Source organism: Thunnus thynnus, chromosome 1, assembly GCF_963924715.1.
Source record: "Thunnus thynnus chromosome 1, fThuThy2.1, whole genome shotgun sequence".
In the NCBI taxonomy this organism is placed as follows: domain Eukaryota; kingdom Metazoa; phylum Chordata; class Actinopteri; order Scombriformes; family Scombridae; genus Thunnus; species Thunnus thynnus.
Window position 1 is genome coordinate 18378097 of NC_089517.1, and position 20125 is coordinate 18398221.

A 20125-nucleotide genomic window follows, 5' to 3' on the forward strand; every position below is an offset into this window, starting at 1 on the left:
TAAGACAACATTGTCTACCAGCCTACAGGAGGGTACTTCAACATCAGCAGCAGGTGGAGTGACGGTAAACCAACTGATTGATTGACTAAATGCTTGTGGGTAACTTAAAGGTGGTTTGGGACAGTTATATTGCTGGTGTTTTGGTAGGAGCAACAAGGCAAGCACACAGATCATGAGGTACACAGTGCTGACTGTAATCCTCCACCTCTCTTTACATTCTTGTTCGCTTCATCTTCATTCCCTTTAGGAAATCTAAGTTTCCCATGACTAACTTTGCTGTAATTTACTGTTTCTAACCTCCTCTCCCACCCCATTCCTCTCCTGTTGTGTCCTCATCGCTCTACTCTGCTTCTAGCCTCTTATAGAGCAGAAACAATACTGTATATCGGGTGGAAAATACATATGAGAGGCTTTGTCAATCTTAAGTGAAATCCTATAAAATGTAACACAAGTCTAACCCCAAAAAGTGTAATCTTTCCCTTTTCAGGCAGGTTTCATGAGGGAATATATTCTATCTAACCTGGCCGTGTCTACCAGGTACAAATAGTGACTTTTGGTCTGTGGGAGCTGAATTCTTTGATAGATTACACAAATAGTTCAAACAAGACAAAGAATGTCTGAGTAAGATAAAATGTGGCATGACAACTATTTCAAGGTTATCGTATGCCAGGTTTTACACAATGTGTATTTTACCTAACCAAAAAATGTCAGGAAAGAACTGAATGTCCCAAAGGTGACTTATAGACAGCTTTTACCGGTGGACTGAAGAGATCACTCAATCTGAGAAGACCTCAGTGTCAGGCTGTGTTTCAGTGCACATGTACATTGAAAACATGTGAGCTGGAGTAAGAACACTACTGACCTGATACTGTGGCTTGTACCAGTGTTTCAGATCCCAGTCCCATAAGATCATCTGAAAAACAGAAGAGAGACACATAAACTGTCAGTTACATATTGTAATCAGATTTCTGTGTGTGTTCATAGCAGAGAATATGAAATGTATTTGCATAGAAAGTTTGACCTATGCTCCAGTTTCAGTCCACTGCCTTATGACTTTTCAGTGAGGGCACCAGCGGGTCAGCAACAGAGCGACAGAGCACTCTGCTAGTCTATGCTGCCGGTTATCTAAACACACAGTGTAGTAACAGTTTACATTAAGGATTTCCTGCACCACATGATGCACTTTCTACTACAGGTATGCGAATGCACGCTGCCTTAGCGACAGCAGAGAGAGGCCTTTCACTGAAAGCAAAAGAAGAAAAGCAAACCACTAAAACCACCATGGTGCGTCTACAATGGAACTATGAGATCTTATCTGGCTGCAACTACGTCAATCAGCAGCATTTCCATGCTATCTGTTGGTAACCAAACAGGAGCTCTCACACATTACAGCAGTTTACAGTCAAAGCTGGTGCAGGTTGTGTAACACAAAGTTGCTGGACCTGAAATAACCTAAACCTCTAACTTGAGTATAAATACTAATTTGATATAAAATTTTATAGTGCAGTAACCACTTCATTAGGTCTGTTGTACAGTCATATTGTATTTTTATTTATTTTTTATTTATGCATCTATTTTTTTCAGCCATGAGAACTATAATAATAGTTAAAGTCTCCCTCCACTCAAAAATGTGTTTAGCTTATTGTTACTTCACTTGAATATTTGATCCTCACTGTGCAGAGTTTGACATTATAGAGGGCTGTTTTCATGTTCAGCTACTGAAAATGGAAAGTTTCTCCATGTTAACAGAAAATCAGAGTTTAAGACTTGTAGCTATCAGCATGATTTGTGAAGTCACACCTAGCTTGGAGCCTCTCGTGCTCTAGTATGCAACTTACGCAGGTGTGATATGAAACTTGAAGCCTCAAGTGCACAAACACTGAGAACGGACACTTCAGTGAAGTAGGAAGACATCTTGAGTTCAGCAGTTCAACTTTTGACATGAACAGTATTTACATATTCACAGATTTTGGATTTTTAATAAGGTAAAAGGAGTAGATGTTATTTTATTTATTTCTAATGAAGTGATTAAACTTTTTTTTATGGATAAACTATAAACATGAATTATTATTCCAATGTTTAAGTTTATATGGCTTAAAACATGTCTTAAAACATGCATCTTTGAGTGAAACAATTGAAATCTATCACTTTTGTCAGCATATCACATAAAAACAAAAAAAAAACAACATAAAGCTTATATATAATCCATTCTGACAACTCAGGACAAAAAGGACACCCAGGGGAGGTTTAGGTCCGCCTTTAGTTTTTCACAAGGAGAAATACAGCACTTTGCCATGTAAAATCCACGCAGTAAACATTCCCTTCAAAGAGCAATCATGCAGTCTCACCCCTTGCCACAAGAGGGAGAAACATAGAGGATTACATGTATAGGCCTCATTTGACAAGTACCTCAAAACAAGCTCAACTAAACATGCGAACACACACTCAATGTAACACCTGACCACTCTCATATATCCTTCAATTTAACATCTAAGCAGCTCATCACATTGTCATGAATTATCAAAGCATACTGCATTATTGGATTAAACGTGATATCACATCCAGCAATGGCAAAAATTCCAATATGACACTTTAAAATGAAAGAGCTCTAAATAATATTTGTTAACTTAAACGTAAAATGCACCTTTTTCACTATTGTTCTAAATTGTGTGATTTAAGACAACATGTCCATCTTTGAAAAGCTACAAGAGCAGGTTTCTGATCTAAGAAGAAAAACACAATAACATATTACAGAAACACAATTAAATGGCCGGTTTAAAAATGTCTCCTCTGTCTCTAACATTATTGTTAGGTTTTATACATTTATGTTTCTGCATATGGCCCATACATGAACTGAGATTGTTAAATAGATAAGTGGCTCCATCCCATCTTCTCTAATCAGTAACTGTTTCATTGATCAAAGTGGGATGTTGGGTGTTTGTCATCAGCATCTGTACAATGCTGCCAAACATTTAATATGGCAAATAAGCCCTGCCATGGCAACCCGACATAGAGGCCAGCAAACAATGCTACATACACCATGGCAACGGGATGGCGGGAGACGGCCGGAGGACAGAGTTGTTGGCCTTCTGCTTGTTTACGGAGAGAGACACAGAAGGGCTGAAACAGAGAGGGAGACGGATAAAAGCTGAAGGAGAGGATGCCATTAAGGAGGGGATACGAGTAAAGGACAAGAGATAAAGATGGAGACACAAATAGATGTGCGCTTAGACGTGTGCTTGGCGTTCATTTAACTCAACCAAAGGATCATGTTTTGTTGACAAATCCATTTTCTACTGACTCTTTCAATCACACACACACACACTACACACCCAGTAGGACACCCATAAGTCTTTAGTGTGCCACATAAATATACCACAGTATGTGTATAATCTGTTAACATCTAACTATTGGTCTCTGCTGCTCTCCTTACTGCTGCACAATCTGTGCACAATGCACAACAACATGGGACTGCTTCTCCGACTCTCACACAGTACAGAAACAGGAAAAGCTGGCTGAATGGGCGCTACCGCCACTGCCACCACCAGCACTGCTATTAAAGCCGGCCCTGTATGCCAAGCAACAACTTATTTACAGTCAGGGCCTACTGCAAGTGATGAGATTAAAATCTTTCAATGAACGGGAGATATTTTCTTTAGCGATGTTATGAAAACATGACATGCGGGCAGACACATGACAGACGCACAACTCAGCTGCTGACACTTAAGACTCCCGTACACATGCCATCATACGCTCGCACACACAGACACACACGCCACACACACACAATATACATACGGTATCAAATCTTTGTAATAATAATCCGATAAAATAATACATAACAATAATAATATAACAAAAGCCATTCTGCATAAGTACTTTTACTTTGGATTCTTAAGTAAATCTAATTCTCTAAGTTAATTTTTTAAATTGAGTATTTTTATGTTGTAGTCTTACTACTTTTACTTAAATAAAGGATCTGAATACTTTGTTCAAGGCTCACTTTAGAGTTAGAACACTGATAACTATAAATGACTGTAAACCAAGATTTCTAGATGTCAATAGTCTAGTTTTGTGGGGACATTTTTGCAACTGCTAATTATCAATTTTAGAGTTGCAAAGATTAGCTGATTAATCAGGTAGATGACTGATTGAAAATTAACCAACAACTATTTTGATACTCTGTCATTTTGAGTCATTCTTTGAGTAAAAAATGCTAAAATTCTCTGGTTCCAAATGTAAATATTCTTGTTTCTTTAGATAGTAAACTGAATATATTTGGGTTGAAGATTGTTGACAAAACAAAACATTTAAGGTACCATTTTGGTACTGGGAACTGGTGATCAACATTTTTCACCATTTTCTGACTTTATCGAACGAACGATTTATCAAGAAAATAATTGTCGAATGAATCGAGTGAAAATAATTGTTAGTTTCAGCCCTAATCAATATCATATAATGTTCATATTTGCAACTGAGAATATGTGGACCTACCTGTTTAATATCTTCTCTACTCCTCATACATTTCACTACTTTTAATTTCATGCCATCTTCTAAACACACAAACAGGCCTCGCATCTATGTTCACACCTACATGTGCATGTGTATGAAGGTTATTTATAGTGCAACAATTTCCAAAAGGGAAATAACAGTACTATATTTATACACACACAAAGGCAGACAGAGACCCACACAGACAAAACAGACAATATCACTAACATACATACACTGGCAAAAAAAAACAGTACACATGAAAATAACATTTCGCATACACACAATTATTTAACGTGAGACAAGTCGTAAATATTTCCCAACAGGAGTCTATAAACTTGTGCAAGCTATTAGACAGCCGGTTAGTTACACCTGCATGTCATATTAGCTAGGCTCCAGCACTGTGGTGTGAGAGGTGGGGACATTGCTAGAACTGATAAAAACACGCTAATAAGAGTGTGGGGGGGACAGAGAAAAGGTATCAATGGCAGGCAGACAGGCAGGCAGGACATTTGTATGGAGAGGAGTACGGCACTGCTGACGTCAGTCGGCAGCGACACACACAGCGTCAGCAGCCCTCAGCACATGCACACGCTGATAATGAGAACTGGGCTCTGGCTGCCAAGACACGCATGGGAAGAAAAGATGATATGGAGAGAGGGAAAAAAAGCACAGGCAGGCGTGATTCTTTTAAGACTGTGTTCAGGAAAGAGAGCAAACCAGATGAGAGGTCTGCAGTGTGTGTGTGTGTGTGTGTGTGTGTGTGTGTGTGTGTGTGTGTGTGCCCTGTTGGTTGGACATAGCTTGAACTGTTGGAATAAGGCTGGCCATGTAGCTCAGTGCCAAAACTCAGGCAGGTTAGCTGATGATAGGCCAGCAGTTGAGGCGACTGAAGGAAGGAACAGATTTAAAAAAAAAAAAAAACTGTCTGAACTTTTGACCCAGACTGGCTCACTATAAATGTATTACTGACACATTTAAGTCAACAAACTTATTATAGTGTTTGAAGAATCCAGAATAAAACACATTATAAGTGTTTATCAAGTGGCAAGTAGAGAAAATTAAATTATACCAGTGAAACCACAGAGAAGGAGTTCAACAGTGAACTTACGTTAACCCCAAACTATAGATAAGGAAGTTAATGACAAAAAAACAACATCAATTACGTGGATGTGGTTTCGATGTTTTAAGTGACAAGAAAGCTTTGAAAGAGACTCTGCAAAATGTGTCAAGTACAACCCCAGACAGGAAAAAGTGACTGAAAAGAACACGAACATGCTAATATTAATTCTTCTGCAACTGCAGCATTAAAGGAGCTTCATGTCAACAAGAATCAATGACGTCCTGGGTTTGTGGCCATTATTACACCACATAAAAAAGGCCCAAAAAGCAACATTGAGCGTGACTGCTTTTTTCTTAGCTAAAGACCTGATGGACGTAGAAAACTAATCACAAAGCTGGAAACATGCCGCCGATCTTTTCTGAGTCAGTCAGTTCAAATGTCATGTTTACTATTAATTAACATTTACCTGTGTATATTTATCATTTACTTGAAATTTTATTTAATCTTGACAAAAATATTAAGGAAAACTTTTCTTGTTTTAAAAAACATGTGAATTTTAATATGATAATACTGTATTATTTGTCCGATCATACAATAAAATGTAAAATGCATAAAATACTGACTGTACATTTATGGTAATATTTGTTTAATTAAAATAGATCAAATAGCACGGAAGTACTTGAAGCAATCAGTATTCTACCATGCTGATAGATTGTCTCATCAATATATCATTCAGTTGCTCTACTGTCTGTGTGGCAAATACAAGAATGAACAGTTGTCTGAATATACTTCATTTTTTCTCTGTTTTTTTTTTCACCCTTTTCCACATGTTTTGACCAGCTGCTTTTCCATGTTTGGTTCGTCAAAGTCATCATTGCAAAACGCAGTCTGCCACTGTCTGCTGAGTGGATAAAAGAATGAAGGTGGTGCATGGGGAAAGTACGAACTGACTAAGCAGTTGCTCATGAATGGTGGGAAGAGATACCGTACCTCCTCCCAGTGCAGCCAGCCAGACAATCTACAGCACCAAACACTTGTAAAAATCTTTTTGCATCAGTGTTGCTTGGCTCAGCACCAGCCCACAGGTCAACCAGCCCAACGGCAAAAACTCATGGGTACTCCAGATGGCTAGTCCGCCTATGGCTGTCACCAGTGTCGTCAGGGCAACCTGGCAGGACCATGGAAAATTCTTTGACTAGGGAAAGGAGCTCGTGCAAAATGTCATCCCTCTCTTTCACACTCATCTACCACTTCACTGGACTGGTGTTGTTCAGCGTCTGCCCTGCAAAAGCCAGCGTCTATAATGTCATCTGCGGTATTTTTATTTACTTCTGTGATCATATCTATTGCTTCACACACTTGCATGGTGTGTGTATTTGATCCAATTTGGCACCGACCCAGTGAATTAAAAAAACAAATACTGCCAATTACATGTCAACCCAAAAATAGTTGAAAATTCCAATCACCCAAGGCATGAACAAGTTAACAGTTACAAGTCTGATGTCTCCTAGTTCTAGTTGTAAAAATCCAAGTTACATTTCTGCAAGTCTTTATAAGACAACAGAGAGAAACAAACAGTTTAACAGCAGTGAAAAACAAAAAATCCACTGTTGGATAAAATTACATGTTCTAAAGGACAATCCGTGGTTTTTCATTCTTATTTATGTGCATGTTCCATAAAAATAACACTCAATTAACTGTCACAGTTCTTATCTATGTGTTGCCAAAATATCCCTATAGACGTCCCTTTAAAAGAGTGAACTACAGGTTTCAATGTCTTATCTCAATCCTAATAGATGGATCTATAAAAACTACACCACAAAGCACATAACTTGTTCATTTCACCCAACAAAGTTACAATTTTAAATGCCACCAAAGATCTTCACAGTGGAAAAGTTTGTGGGTATTTATAGAAGCCAGGGTAAGCTCAATGGGGAGACACCCATGCTAATGAAGAGCATGAAATACGCTTTGGAATCAATGTCACATCATACTGCATTTAGAGTATTTCAGGAGCTGATCTGCCATGTCAGCAACTGGTGTTTGTTTACATGTGGAGAAAAAGATATAGACACTATTTTTGGGCACACTAGACCACAGAATTTTTTCAGAAAAATGTACAGTGAACTGTCGATATGGTTGGTAACATACCAGGGTAAGCTAATGAAGTATGCAAAGGAAAGGTGTGGAGAAATATTACTGATTGGAAAACAGGGAATAGTAGAGAATGGTAACAAAGAACAGAACTTGAGTCTGATGCTAATTGTAAACATTATTTTAAACACTATATAATGATTGGTCCTTATAAGGCAAAATCTTAACTGCCAAATTTCAAAAGGGGACAGTTTTGTGACTTTGTCCCTGTACAAGAAAGACACATATTGTGGTTTATTTAGTTGTTGAATAAAGGTGTTCAAGTTGCAAACATTTATGAAAAAAATAAATAATGATGCCTGTTTGCCTTCTGTTATAAATTTGATCTAAATCCTAATTTACAATGTACTTCTGCTTTATATATATTGACATGTAAGAAGCCAACTTTGCCCCCTCTGACACCCTATGACATGACCTAATTTGTAACGTAGCCTATCACAAAGTAGGTTATGGGTTATATATTTATACATCTGCTTCTGCTGTACTTTCAGAAAATGGTTCCCACTCCTCAGTTCCCATCAACAACTCTAAACCACAAATAAAATGCTGTGTTTACCCCCACTACATTGCTGGGGCTATGAGAGAAATTGGCCTGCCATCTGTTAATGAGTCATTAATGTTAATGCAACATGAAACTGACCTCTGAGTTTGGTTTTAAAGGTCCATTCTGAAGACCAGTCCATGCAAACTATTATTAGCCACCCTGATAAAGGCTAAGTGATATTATAAGATGAAACTTCAAGCACAGTGCAGTACAGGTTACTGGCCATGCAACAACAACGTTTCTAAGTGTGGTACGGTGTATCAGTGTAGCATTATTTTACTAAATGTAACATTATAAGTTTCACACCATGTTCCCATGTCCTATAGGAAGCTAACAGGGCAGCAACACTGAACTGATGGCAGAAGTAGCAGACAACAGCACAGGGAGAGATCTGGTGTAACTTCACAACAAATCCAGGAGAGTCTCCCATCTGAAAAGAGTTTTAATACTAGAAGAACCAAGAGGACAGATGAGGATGACTTTTGGTACTTTGCTCAATTTGGTGTCATTATATTTGTTTATCTATTGATCTATTTATGTGGCACAGATGAATGCCTTACAAATTTCTCCACTAAAGCATCCAGGGTGAAACACAAGATGCATACCTAAAGATAGTCCAAATAATTTGCTGGTGCCTTTTCATCATATTACAGGATTGCTCTGAGCCACTATGACACAGTTTGAGGTCAGTTTTGTGGAAAATGGTGAAAACTAATTTGTTTTCCTTTACCCCTCTGCAGCCCAGCATCCTTTTGACTAATCTATAACTAAACAAACAGATGTGTGACAACTATCTTGTAAATACAGGCTTTGAAAACTATATTTTGATGTGACACGTCACACATCCACAAAGTAGAAAGATCTACCTCCAGGTTATATGCCTGAGTTTTGTCACAAACACCTTTCCCAATCTTTCCAATATTCCCTCATCAGCCTTTGTCTCTCTCCAGACAGCCATTGTTGTTGCTCTCTGAGGATTATGCTACATTAATTCCAGTGTCTGTATTAAGTTACAGATGCCTTTCCATGCACGCCCGCTGGCCTGGAGTGTAATTAAGCAAACAAAACTAAGTAATAGGGACTATTCACAAATTTGTATGCATCATCATGTTCAGCTGTGGTTTGTGTGGGACATCTTTAGCTTTGATGTAACTGATGCACCCACCTACTCAAGATAACATCAGTTTGTGATGTTCAGTACGTTCCAAAAAGTATTTTGTGGTGTCATTCTAGCGGTTGATTTTCTGCATTTCCCAGCAGCATAAAACCACAATCAGTGTGATACGTTGTCTGTGCTGTAGATATAGTTTGCAGGGATGAGCATTTTAGTTGTTTCTCAGAAGATGTAGAGTAAAGAGAATTTAAACACAAACAGCTAGTCCATCGATTCCCAGGATGATGTGACCAAATTGATGAAGAATTTTAATTTCCAGGGGAGAGGAAGGACGATAAACAACTAAAAAGAATAGTACGTTACGAAACAGAATAATAGAATTGTATGGTATAAAATTACATGTAAGCTGAAGCTGTATAATGAAACTTCTTGTATTAAATGATTGATTTGGTCAAATCTGAACACAGCAATCGTACTCAGGTGTGGACCAAAACCAATGCACCAAGACCTTTTTAAGGAACTGTTTTTGGAATTCTGGAGTGGTTCGTTTGTGCGTGGGAACGTGATACAACCTCAACCTGACCCAACTATTAGGCATACTTTGCAAGTTTGATCTGAATGGCTGAGCAAAATCAGCAGGTGCTAGCAGATAGCAATCAGACACTTCTGACCAACGAGCAGAGTGAACATTCTGATGTGGCTTTTAGTGATACATTTTCTGTGTAAAAAGAAACTGAACCAAGGGGGAAAAACAGGTTTACCGACAAATCCACTGATTAAGATCAGAGCAAACTAAAAATAGGTTTGAAAATTTGCTAAATTTCACATGGACTCTCAATTTCAGGACTAAGACTAAAAAAAAATGCTGCCAAAAACCTGAACAGGCAACTAGGTCAAAAAAAAAAACTTATCAACTGCAACAGTAATTCTACATCCAAGTCTGTCTGGGTTACGTCCGTAATGGTCCCTTTCCTCAAAGACTCACTTATGGCGCAGTTTGTTGCTGCAGAATGAGTCGCCTACACCCTCTCATCTTTTATCTCAGGGGCATAGCATGTGGTTTTACTATGGCGTTTTGTTTACATGAGTCAGTAGACACACAGCACAAGGCCTATAGACACACACCCACTAATTCCTTTGAAGCGGCGAAGATAGCAGTTGCTGTCTGCTTCCTGGCTGTTGTGAATTTGTCAGCCAGATGTGTCCCCAGCAAAAAGCAGATGGACCAGAACAAGTCTGACAGAAAAACTGAGTGGAAGAGTTACAACTGTGCTCTATGGGCCTTTTGGGAAGTGGCAGGAAATTTCTGTGTGCTAAGCCAAGTTGGATAGTGCTCCTTCTCAATATCATCAGACACACAGTATGGCCAGATGTTCTGGACACCTGGGGAAAGAAAAAGTCCAAGTTGTCAAGTGATCTCTGTCTTTTTTTTTTTTTGAGTCTGATCAGTTGGCAGAGGGCGACTAGACGAACTTGATAATCCCAAATGAGAAATGTGTGTGTGCTGAGAATGCCTTGTGAAAGTCTGATCGGTGTCAGCTCCCACCACTTTAAACCCTTTCCTGTATCGTGAAGGAGGTTGGGGATTTGGGGAGGAAAAATGACCTTGTTACACCCCTCTGTGGGTGAAGGAGCAGCAAGGATCTGTGGCCAAAAGCTGGTTGGCATCCATCATGGTGGAGACCCAAGAACCTGCTGGTGGATTCAGGATTTAGCAGAAAGATACTAACAGGCCAGAAAGGCTGCAGCTGCCATAGTTGTAGAAGCGAAAGCATGGGTGTAGAATGAGTTTAGAGAGGCTACGATGAAAACACTCTTAGGCTCAGTAAGGGAAGGCAAGACTAGACATCCCAGGCTGCAGGTGTGTCCTCATTTCAAGAGAAAGTGGCGGAAGAGTTTTAAGGGTCCCAGCAGACCTTTCACATAATCAGATTTACTGTTTCTCCTTGTTGACCTGAGATCACATTGGCATCCACAAGAAGTAGATGGAGGAAGTTGCTCTGTGAAAGGATGTCTGGGTTGTTCTACCTGCTCTGTCGCTACCAGAGGCCTGACCTGGATAAAGGAAAAGAATATAGCTGGATAACTAGATCACTGAGAGCTGAATTGGTTTAAGGTTATTTCTTATTTTAGCTTTTGTGAATTTGAATTCTTTAGGGCTTTTACACATTTCAAAGCTTGTAAGCTTTTTTTTTTTTTAAATCAACATAAATCACTACAGAAAAACATAATTAGAAATTGATTTAGGTAACATTTACTGTGAGACCACAGTTAAGTTTTGCGCTGGCAGAGTAACCGAACTTGAGAATATCAGGATTTCACCACATATTTAATAGTCAGTGTGACGCACAAGGAAGGAGCCATTTATCTTGATCTATTCATTTCACTTCAGCTATTGTGCTCACTAAGTATTTTTTCTTTGTTTGGGTGTATTGTGTTGCGGAAAATATTTTAAAAGATGAACACATAGACAAGTAACAGGACTGAGCAACAAGTTCGTCAGCGCCTTCTGTTATAGCTGTCAAAAAAGAAAGCATTGTTGTAAGTTAAATAAAAGGAACTCAACATTCCACAACAAAAGTTTGAGATGTCATGCAGTACAAGATGGTTATCAGTGCAGATGACGAATGAAAGGATTCTTGAGCCCATCCTTGGCTGACCTGAATGTCTGTCAGCAAAGCATTCTTACTACCGGTGACTTAACAGATGCACATTCATAAGAGGAACGTGTCACCATCATTTGAAAACCCCTTTTCTGCATAAACTCAGTTCAGGACTGTTGGTTGTGGTTGAAGTTAGCATAGAGCTGACTAGGACACACCCGCGTACCTTAAACCGTGTTTCCACCTCAGGAACCTTCCCCAGGGACTAAGAACCTTTAGAGGAACTCAGTTCTGCTACCTGCATTTCCACCGGATAGTTTTACCCCCCAAAGACATCCCTTCTCGGGGGGTAGTACTTTCCATAGGTACAGGAACTTAGGAATGTTCATCGCTGATTGGTCAAACACACACACTCTGGCTGCTTCAACTTGTGTATCACTTCATTCATAAAACAAGGAAGTACTCTATTATCTATTTAATGTTAAAATACTTAAAACTTTTAAGTTAGGCTTTGCTGTTGGCTTCCTGATTCGTTTTAGAAAAGGGTGAGAGAAAACATTATTTTCTGATTGTTTGATGACGGTTACTTTCTATAGTAGAAATAAATAACCAGCAAACACTCAACAGATGATTTACTGTGGTGACAGACGCTCTTAGTTTCAGTTTTATTTTCCTCCTCTACTTTTCTCCTTTTAATTCATTCAGATGCAGTGGAAATGCAAACGGACTGCACAACAGGGACTTTTGGTTCCAAGTTTGGTTCCTGAAATTAGTTCCTCTGGTACCAATGAACCTGGAACTTTTGGTTGAAACAGGGCTTTAGTATGTGACTTAATAGTATAGTATGTGATGTCTGTGATATTAATTCTCTTAAAAATGAGTCTAAGCAATAAAACATGCCCTTTCTCACTTCAATACACTCATAGGTTTTGCCGCTACAGCCTTACTTGGTTTGGAATGACCAGTAGCTTTTGGTGGCCGTTAGCTAACATTAGCAGACCTGAAATAGATATTGCTGTGTAACGAGCATTACTCATTCAGTTCACTCTACTTGTGCAACTGTTACACTATGTTGTACAATCTACCACAATCTACCTGTCACTAGTGGCCACAATAGCCGCTGTTCAGCAAAAGTGCTTGTGTAAAGGGACAATTCAGACTTTTTGGCATAAAGTGGTATAAGTTACCGACCACTAGTGATACTTACAAGAAAAAATTCCCATTTCATCAAGTTTTACAAGGCTTGAGATATAGCCTACATTTTGATATAAAAACAAAATAATTACGTTCTTTTGTTTAATTTGAAAAAAAAAGAGAAGGGGAAAAAAGACAAAAACCCACACACAAGGGGAAGTTCTCAGACCCCACAGCAAACTGCCAACTTTGTTTATCCCACAAATAAGATTTATATTGCTTCACACCATGTCCCAACCATAAACTAAAAGTAAAAACAGAAATGGAATCAGCCGCAGTCCCCAAAGAAATTACAGCCGGGGGGACAGAGTTTCATACATGTATACCAGTGGGAGGAAAGCCAAAGAGGTCATTATGGAGCCTTTTCAAAAGAAATAGGGCAGCAGCTACTTAGTGTCTCCCATGCTTGATGTTGAGGAAAATCCACTAAAATAGTGAAAAAAAAAGTCAAGCGCAAATAAGCACAAATGCAAAAGAAAGTGCTGCATAGACATGTCATTTTTGTCACTCTAAGGCAGTTTTATTATTTATTTATATTTATTATTATTTATTTACTTTTACATTACTTTATTTAATAGAGATGTAAGTAATGTTCTACTTTTGTTAAATCATGCACCTTTTTTAGCATCATTTAAATTAAAATGTACATGTGAGAAATTTGGATGTAGCCAAAATCCAGCCAAAAATACCACTGAAATACAAAGTATGTAAGCCATTAAAACTACATAGCAATTTAAAATAATTTAGCATATTTAAGATATAATCCTTCAGCGTCATTTCCTTTTTCAATTTATTGTTATCAAGTTAAATATGTTAAGTTACTGTGACACTAATTGTTGGTGATATGACCCAGTCTTATCATAGACAAAAAACAACAACAACAAACTGACTCTCCCGCTATTACAACCTTGTGATTTATAGAGAGATAAATGACAAGATGAAACGTATTGATAAGAAATTTGTAGCTTAACCAGAGACAAAAATTTCAGTTTAACCGTCAGCATAGACTCTCACTGACGTTTCTGCAGTTGGCTGCTTGCCAGACAGAGTGAAGCTTGCATAATGACAAACACAACATGCAGGAACAACATAAATGCCACAACCTGAGTAAGGTCAACCATAGTACGTCAATGATGAACTTTTTCCCACAATGGTATGTTTCATGCTCAAACGGCACAAAGCGTTTTCTCAAACTCAACATCAAAACTCAGTAGGCAGCTGCCACCAGCATTGGCAAAACACAGCACGCACACCACTTGTAGTATTATTAAGTCCAACAACAACAAAAAACTAAACTAAAGAAAAACATACAAAGAAAGACAGACCAAATTGTATTTGAATCTGACTGACACCATGCATCTTTCTTGGTATCTGTTTCCTTTCTCTTCTAATTCAATTGTGTGCTATCTGGTAAATTAGAAATGCCAGAAAAATCGAAAAATATAATCGTATAAACTGCTAGGAGATAGGTCACAGTTACAAAGAATTTATTTAGACGTGGTGTTTGAAACTCTGTCCCTTAACTTCACAGCTGCTCTGCACGTCTGTTTTATTTTGCATGAACATGGAAGAGATCACATAGCCAAACTCTAACACAAATATTTAAATTTTGTATTCATTAACAGAGTTTAGCTTTTTTAAAAGTGATTAAATCAATACATTACACATAAGATTTTATGCAACAAAATGTATTTCACATTAAGGGATTTAATCTGAGCATGACTTTGATCTCACGTTTACAGGGAACCACTCAGTAAATCATGCCCCTATAAATAGTTGCAGGCAGTGCAGGCTGTATATGCAGGTTACATTTTATCTGAGCTTAAATTTTCTGTTGACCTGGACCGCAGCAATTCATCGCTATCACAAGAGATTGGCAAGAATATAGGCATGTTTGACCTTTGGAGACTGGTGGCAGAGAGCCCAAGTGTAAATATTCTGAATTGTACTTCTCAAAGTCCTTTCTGCTGACATTGATTTGCTGATCTGCAGGTTCATATAAATATCCCAGGTTTACCCAGTGTTAACACAAGTAATTATTAAAAGGACCATTGACCTTGTGACGCACTGAATGTACGATCAGAGTCTGAAGAGAGCTTCGTGTGTCATCAAAAAAAAATTAAGCAGCTGTTTATTAAGGAACAATAAGTAACTAGATCTGCCTGTCTGGCCTCTCTGTGTTGTTATACATCTCTTAAAGTTTGGTTTACAACAACCCATTTAAAGCTGGTATTATCAAAGACTCAATATATGCCAGGGGACAAAGGTGATCTCAGTGCGAATGTTTTCTGTTGAAACTGTGCCCAGGCAGCCCTGGATCAGAGGGCTTTACTGTGCAAAGCAAGATCTCACATCCTGTACACATGGAGATGTAATATTGCCCTTTGTCTGCATGGCTTTTCATTTCTACATATATTTTAGGTTTAAATGTTAACAATCTTTTTTGTAACCATTCAAAATACAGGTATGAAACAGAAACTGCAATGCCCACGAGGACTGCACAGAAAAGAAATTGATAGTCCTCGATGGACCTGGCTCAACTATTGCTACAATGCAATGCAACGCCATGTGGCAAGGCACTGCGTTGGACATTCAAATACTTGCAAGCGCAGTAGATTAATTTGGAATGTGAACACTGCGTTTCTTCCATTCTGTTCTACAAGAATCACCTTGCAATTGTTGTGACAAAAGAGAAAATAATTGCAGCTGTGCTAATTTTTCAGAGATGTAAAATCCTGTAAAACTGTAGTGCAGTGTTTTGGCATCTGATAAGCCTTCAAACTCATGGATCTATTAGTCAAAGCAGACTTCCTGGATCATATTTCATTGTCTCACCCATACCTGAAACAACACACTCCCATCAAGACAGCCCCTTGCATTGCTGTTATTGGTCTGACAATCGGTATGGAGCTAAGACAAAAATTTCAATGAGACTGCAGCAGGCTACGGCATTAAAATGTTGTTGTTTTTTAAAGAAAAAACAGGGTTGTCCAGAAAAAAAACTTGAATGTGGCTCAACTTTCGCCACAATGCAATGCAACACAATCCAATATAACGCAACACAAATGTCATCCAGCAATGTACTGTGTTTGCTTATTAAATACTATATGTGCAAGCACACATCCCAGCTAAATTACTTGAACGAGAACAGTGAAGTTCAACTGAAGTTGTAAATCGTGTGTCATAGTGTTATAAACTGCTGTGTGGTGTTTTGCATCTGATAGGCCTTCAGCATAATACAATGGAGCGGACTGGAAAACAGTCAGGCTGCTATCTGTTAGATGAAAAGGATAGTGATTTTTTTATGACTCCTTACTTTATGTTCCAATCCTTGAAAATCTTTAGTATACTTATTGATCATGGCAGCTGTACCCAATATACCCAACATATTTACAGTATGGATCAAAGGTTTGGACACACCCTCCCACTTCCCTTGAATGAGAAAAGTGTCTCCAAACTTTGGACTGGTATTGTATATCAGGACTTAGTCATATTAGGTTTAGCTATATAAGGACTAAGTAACTTTATTACAAAAGACAGGCCAGATCATTTTGGACATGCTGATATGCTGCTGTGTGAAGGTGTTTTATAAAAGATTCAGTGCTGAAACGAGTAGCTGATTAATTAAATAGCCGATCAACAGAAAATTTATAGAGAGCAATGCTAATAATCAATTAAAAGGTTAAGTCATTTATCAAGCAAAAATGCCCAAAATTCACTGGTTCCAAGATCTCAGATGTAAGCTACATTTCTCTTTTGAAATATCTTTGTTACAGAAAAACACAGAAACTGTGCTGTTATTATTATAAGTTTTCATGATATTTTACATTAATTAGTTAACCACTATATTTTATTGTAAATGATCTATTCTGACCAGAAAACTAGTCTTAAACATCAGTCCAAACTCCCAGCAAATTCTAACTTAGATTGTTTTTATGTATCAAAGTGCAAACGTGTGATGTATGTCCTTCACATGCAACCTTTTTTGACCACTGAAGAGCGCAATAGCGATCTATAGTTTGGAGGATGGGAGGCCTGAGTACAACAGGAAGGTTATACCTGATATGGACATGAGAGCTAGATCAGGGAGGCTTGAAGCCTTGTAAGGGAACATCTGGTTTTATCATGGAATCAGTGCAGGCTCCTCTCATAAACACAACCTAACGCCTGAGCCCTGGAGCTCTGGCCAATAACAAGCATGTGAACACAAACGCCATCCATCAGAGTCGAGCAGTGGGAGGAGGAGTTAACAGGGAAGTAGAAGAGAGAGAGAGAGAGGCAGACACAAAGAACAGTGAGAGAAGAGACCACAACAGAAATTGTATGTTAAGTAAATCATTTACAAGCAAGTGAATAACACTGGCTGTAAGCAGCTTCTTATTTCTCCTTTATGTATCACATTCCCAGAGCTGCCATTAAAGCTAAGTTGACAGGGGGTTAAATAAAAAAGTTTAAGAAGCTTACAGCTGTACACTTGTCAAGTTAAAGGTCAAAATCAATACACAACTGGCCCCTCTTAAGTATTTCAACATTTGTCAGTCTACTTGTTATTTAAGCTATTCGCGACCACATTTTAATAACTTGATGGCTGTATGAGACTGATTCATGCAAATTCAATACACTCATCTAGTTCAAATTCAAATTCATTGTGAGAATCTGTTTGTGTGCTCCATAACAACAAAGGGCATGTTGCAGCCTGTCCTTTCCGACTCCCCCAATCATGGTGTGTTGGCCTGGGTTGCATCACAGAGGTAAAGGTCAGCATCACACAGGGCTCCAACATGTACTTTTCAAAATATCTCACCGCTACCTTTTTTTTTGCCTGGCGATTCTGGCTGGACAAAGTGTGAAGGCCTGCAAAAACTTTGTTGAACGACACCAGTTCATAAATTAAAGGTGCAGTGTGTAGAATTTCGTAGCATCTAGTGGAATAGACTTGACAGAAATAGAATATAATATTCATAAGTATGTTTTAATTAGTGTATTATCACCTGAAAATAAGAGCCATTGTGTTTTTGTTACCTTAGAATGAGCCCTTTATATCTACATAGGGAGCAGGTCCTCTTCCATGGACGCTGCCATGTTTCTACAGTAGCCCAGAATGGACAAACCAAACACTGGCTCTAGAGAGGGCCCTTTGCGAGTTTCATGGCAACCATAGTTTCTCCTACATGCTTGGAAGGGAAGTGTGAGGGGAGGAGTATTCATCTCACCACCAGATGCCACTTTTGTTGTTTTTTGGCACTTGCCAGGCTGTTGTTGTAAATAAGAAACTGTTCTTAATGTCTTGCCTGGTAAAATAAAGGTTAAATACTATAAAATAAATCCTACACAATGCACATTTAAGCGGCTGCATAAATAAACATAATCTGAAAACATTCAAAACAGTATTTATCCTTTTTTTATATTATCAACAATTTATAACAAAATAGGTGTAGAGAAAAACTCAAAGAAAATTATCAATCAACTCGACAGCTCTACACAGCTTTTTAGCCTCTTTTAGTTCAATACTCTGTTTTTGGTAACAGCACATTTACTGTATAATTTAGTCTCAGCTATTTTCAAGCTCCAATAAACCAACACTATACTATCAGCCCAACACCAAATGTCAGACAAACAAAGTTTGCAACTAGCTGATGAAGAAAGTCAAACATCTAGCAAACTAAAGACCCAGATATATTTCTCAGAAATTGGTCAAGGAGACTAAATATTGAACTCACATTCGTAAAGGCAGAAACACGATTCCATTGGCTATAAAATTATTGCTCCATGTGTGCTTGATATAACGGCAACTCTTTGCAAACACAATATAGCCATTAGAGTTATATATAGCAATAATATGTCAGAGATGTGTGTCTGTCCAACCTGTTGTCAGGTCGTCAAATACTGATGCTTCGTCACGCCACTCGGCATCTGATACTGACGCACAGTAGTGTCTGTATGAGACACACCGGGCTTTGTCTATAAGGACAAATATGAGTAATTTCCTCTGAGCCATCATGTCATATATTTTGTTACGATTATTACTACTATGACTATTTTGGTACAAACATTTACCCGCCAGTGTGGCAGATAGCCTTCTGAGATTTTCTCGCGAAACAGCAAATTTCTAGTTCTAGTTCTATAGATGTCTATCGGACTTGGGAGAGAGAAGGGGCTGGTCGGTCAGCTTGTTTTGGAGTTCTTCTTCCCTTTAGTTGTCAGAAATCAAATAATGCAGCTTTAAAGTCTGTGTTTAAAAAATATATATTGGGACTGTGTTTTAATGCTGTTTTAATGTTTGTCTTTCCTCACTGATCTTCATTTCTTTCTGGTTCCTCTATAGTAAGGTGACAGCTAATAATGTATAATAATAATAATAATTATTGTGTCTTGTGAATCAATCAATCAAGAGAGCGCAAGAATCCACCAGGGTATGGCCAGACTATGGACAACTGAAAGCTCTCTCATAAACGTGTGGGCATACTTAAACAGCAACCCCGCTGATTGTTTACAACAACCATAAACAGAGCAGCGCAAGTGGCCACAAAATGTCCTTTGTTACAACGTCCGATAGTAATAAGTTGATGTTTCATGCGAATAATCCACCCTTGCTTGGTACAGGGGCGGGGTGTTACGGTATTTCACATTGTGGAGTCCCTGGTATTTAGCGCACACATAATGAAGTGAGACTGTCATCCTACCATGAGGTCAGTACGCTGTCAGTGATGAACAGGAAGAAAAAGAGGCAGTCAGAGAGACAATGAGAGAGAGGCCACAATTTTTATGAATCAAAGGAGAAAAGCGAGGTTGGGTTATATCTAAACAACGATTGAATAAAAAAAGGCAAGAAATAAATCCAATGACATTATGCTGCATATCTGTATAACAATCTCTATAATATACAGTATGAACAGGCAAAATTAACACACATGAATAAGTCTTAAAAAAATACTGTATTCTTAACTTCTTCAGTTAAGAAT

At 38.3% G+C, this 20125-nt stretch overlaps 1 protein-coding gene across 2 annotated transcripts in view; it reads right to left on the minus strand.

The window, feature by feature from the left end:
* pde3b (phosphodiesterase 3B) overlaps nucleotides 1-20125 on the minus strand; it is a 52534-nt gene that overhangs the window by 15517 nt on the left and 16892 nt on the right. For both annotated transcript variants that reach the window (XR_010928227.1, XM_067588290.1), the window contains exon 2: nucleotides 863-913. Coding sequence is in view for 1 of the 2 variants with exons in the window: in XM_067588290.1 (XP_067444391.1) it covers nucleotides 863-913 (51 nt within the window). In the remaining variant the exon portion in view is untranslated. The remainder of the gene's footprint in view (nucleotides 1-862; nucleotides 914-20125) is intronic.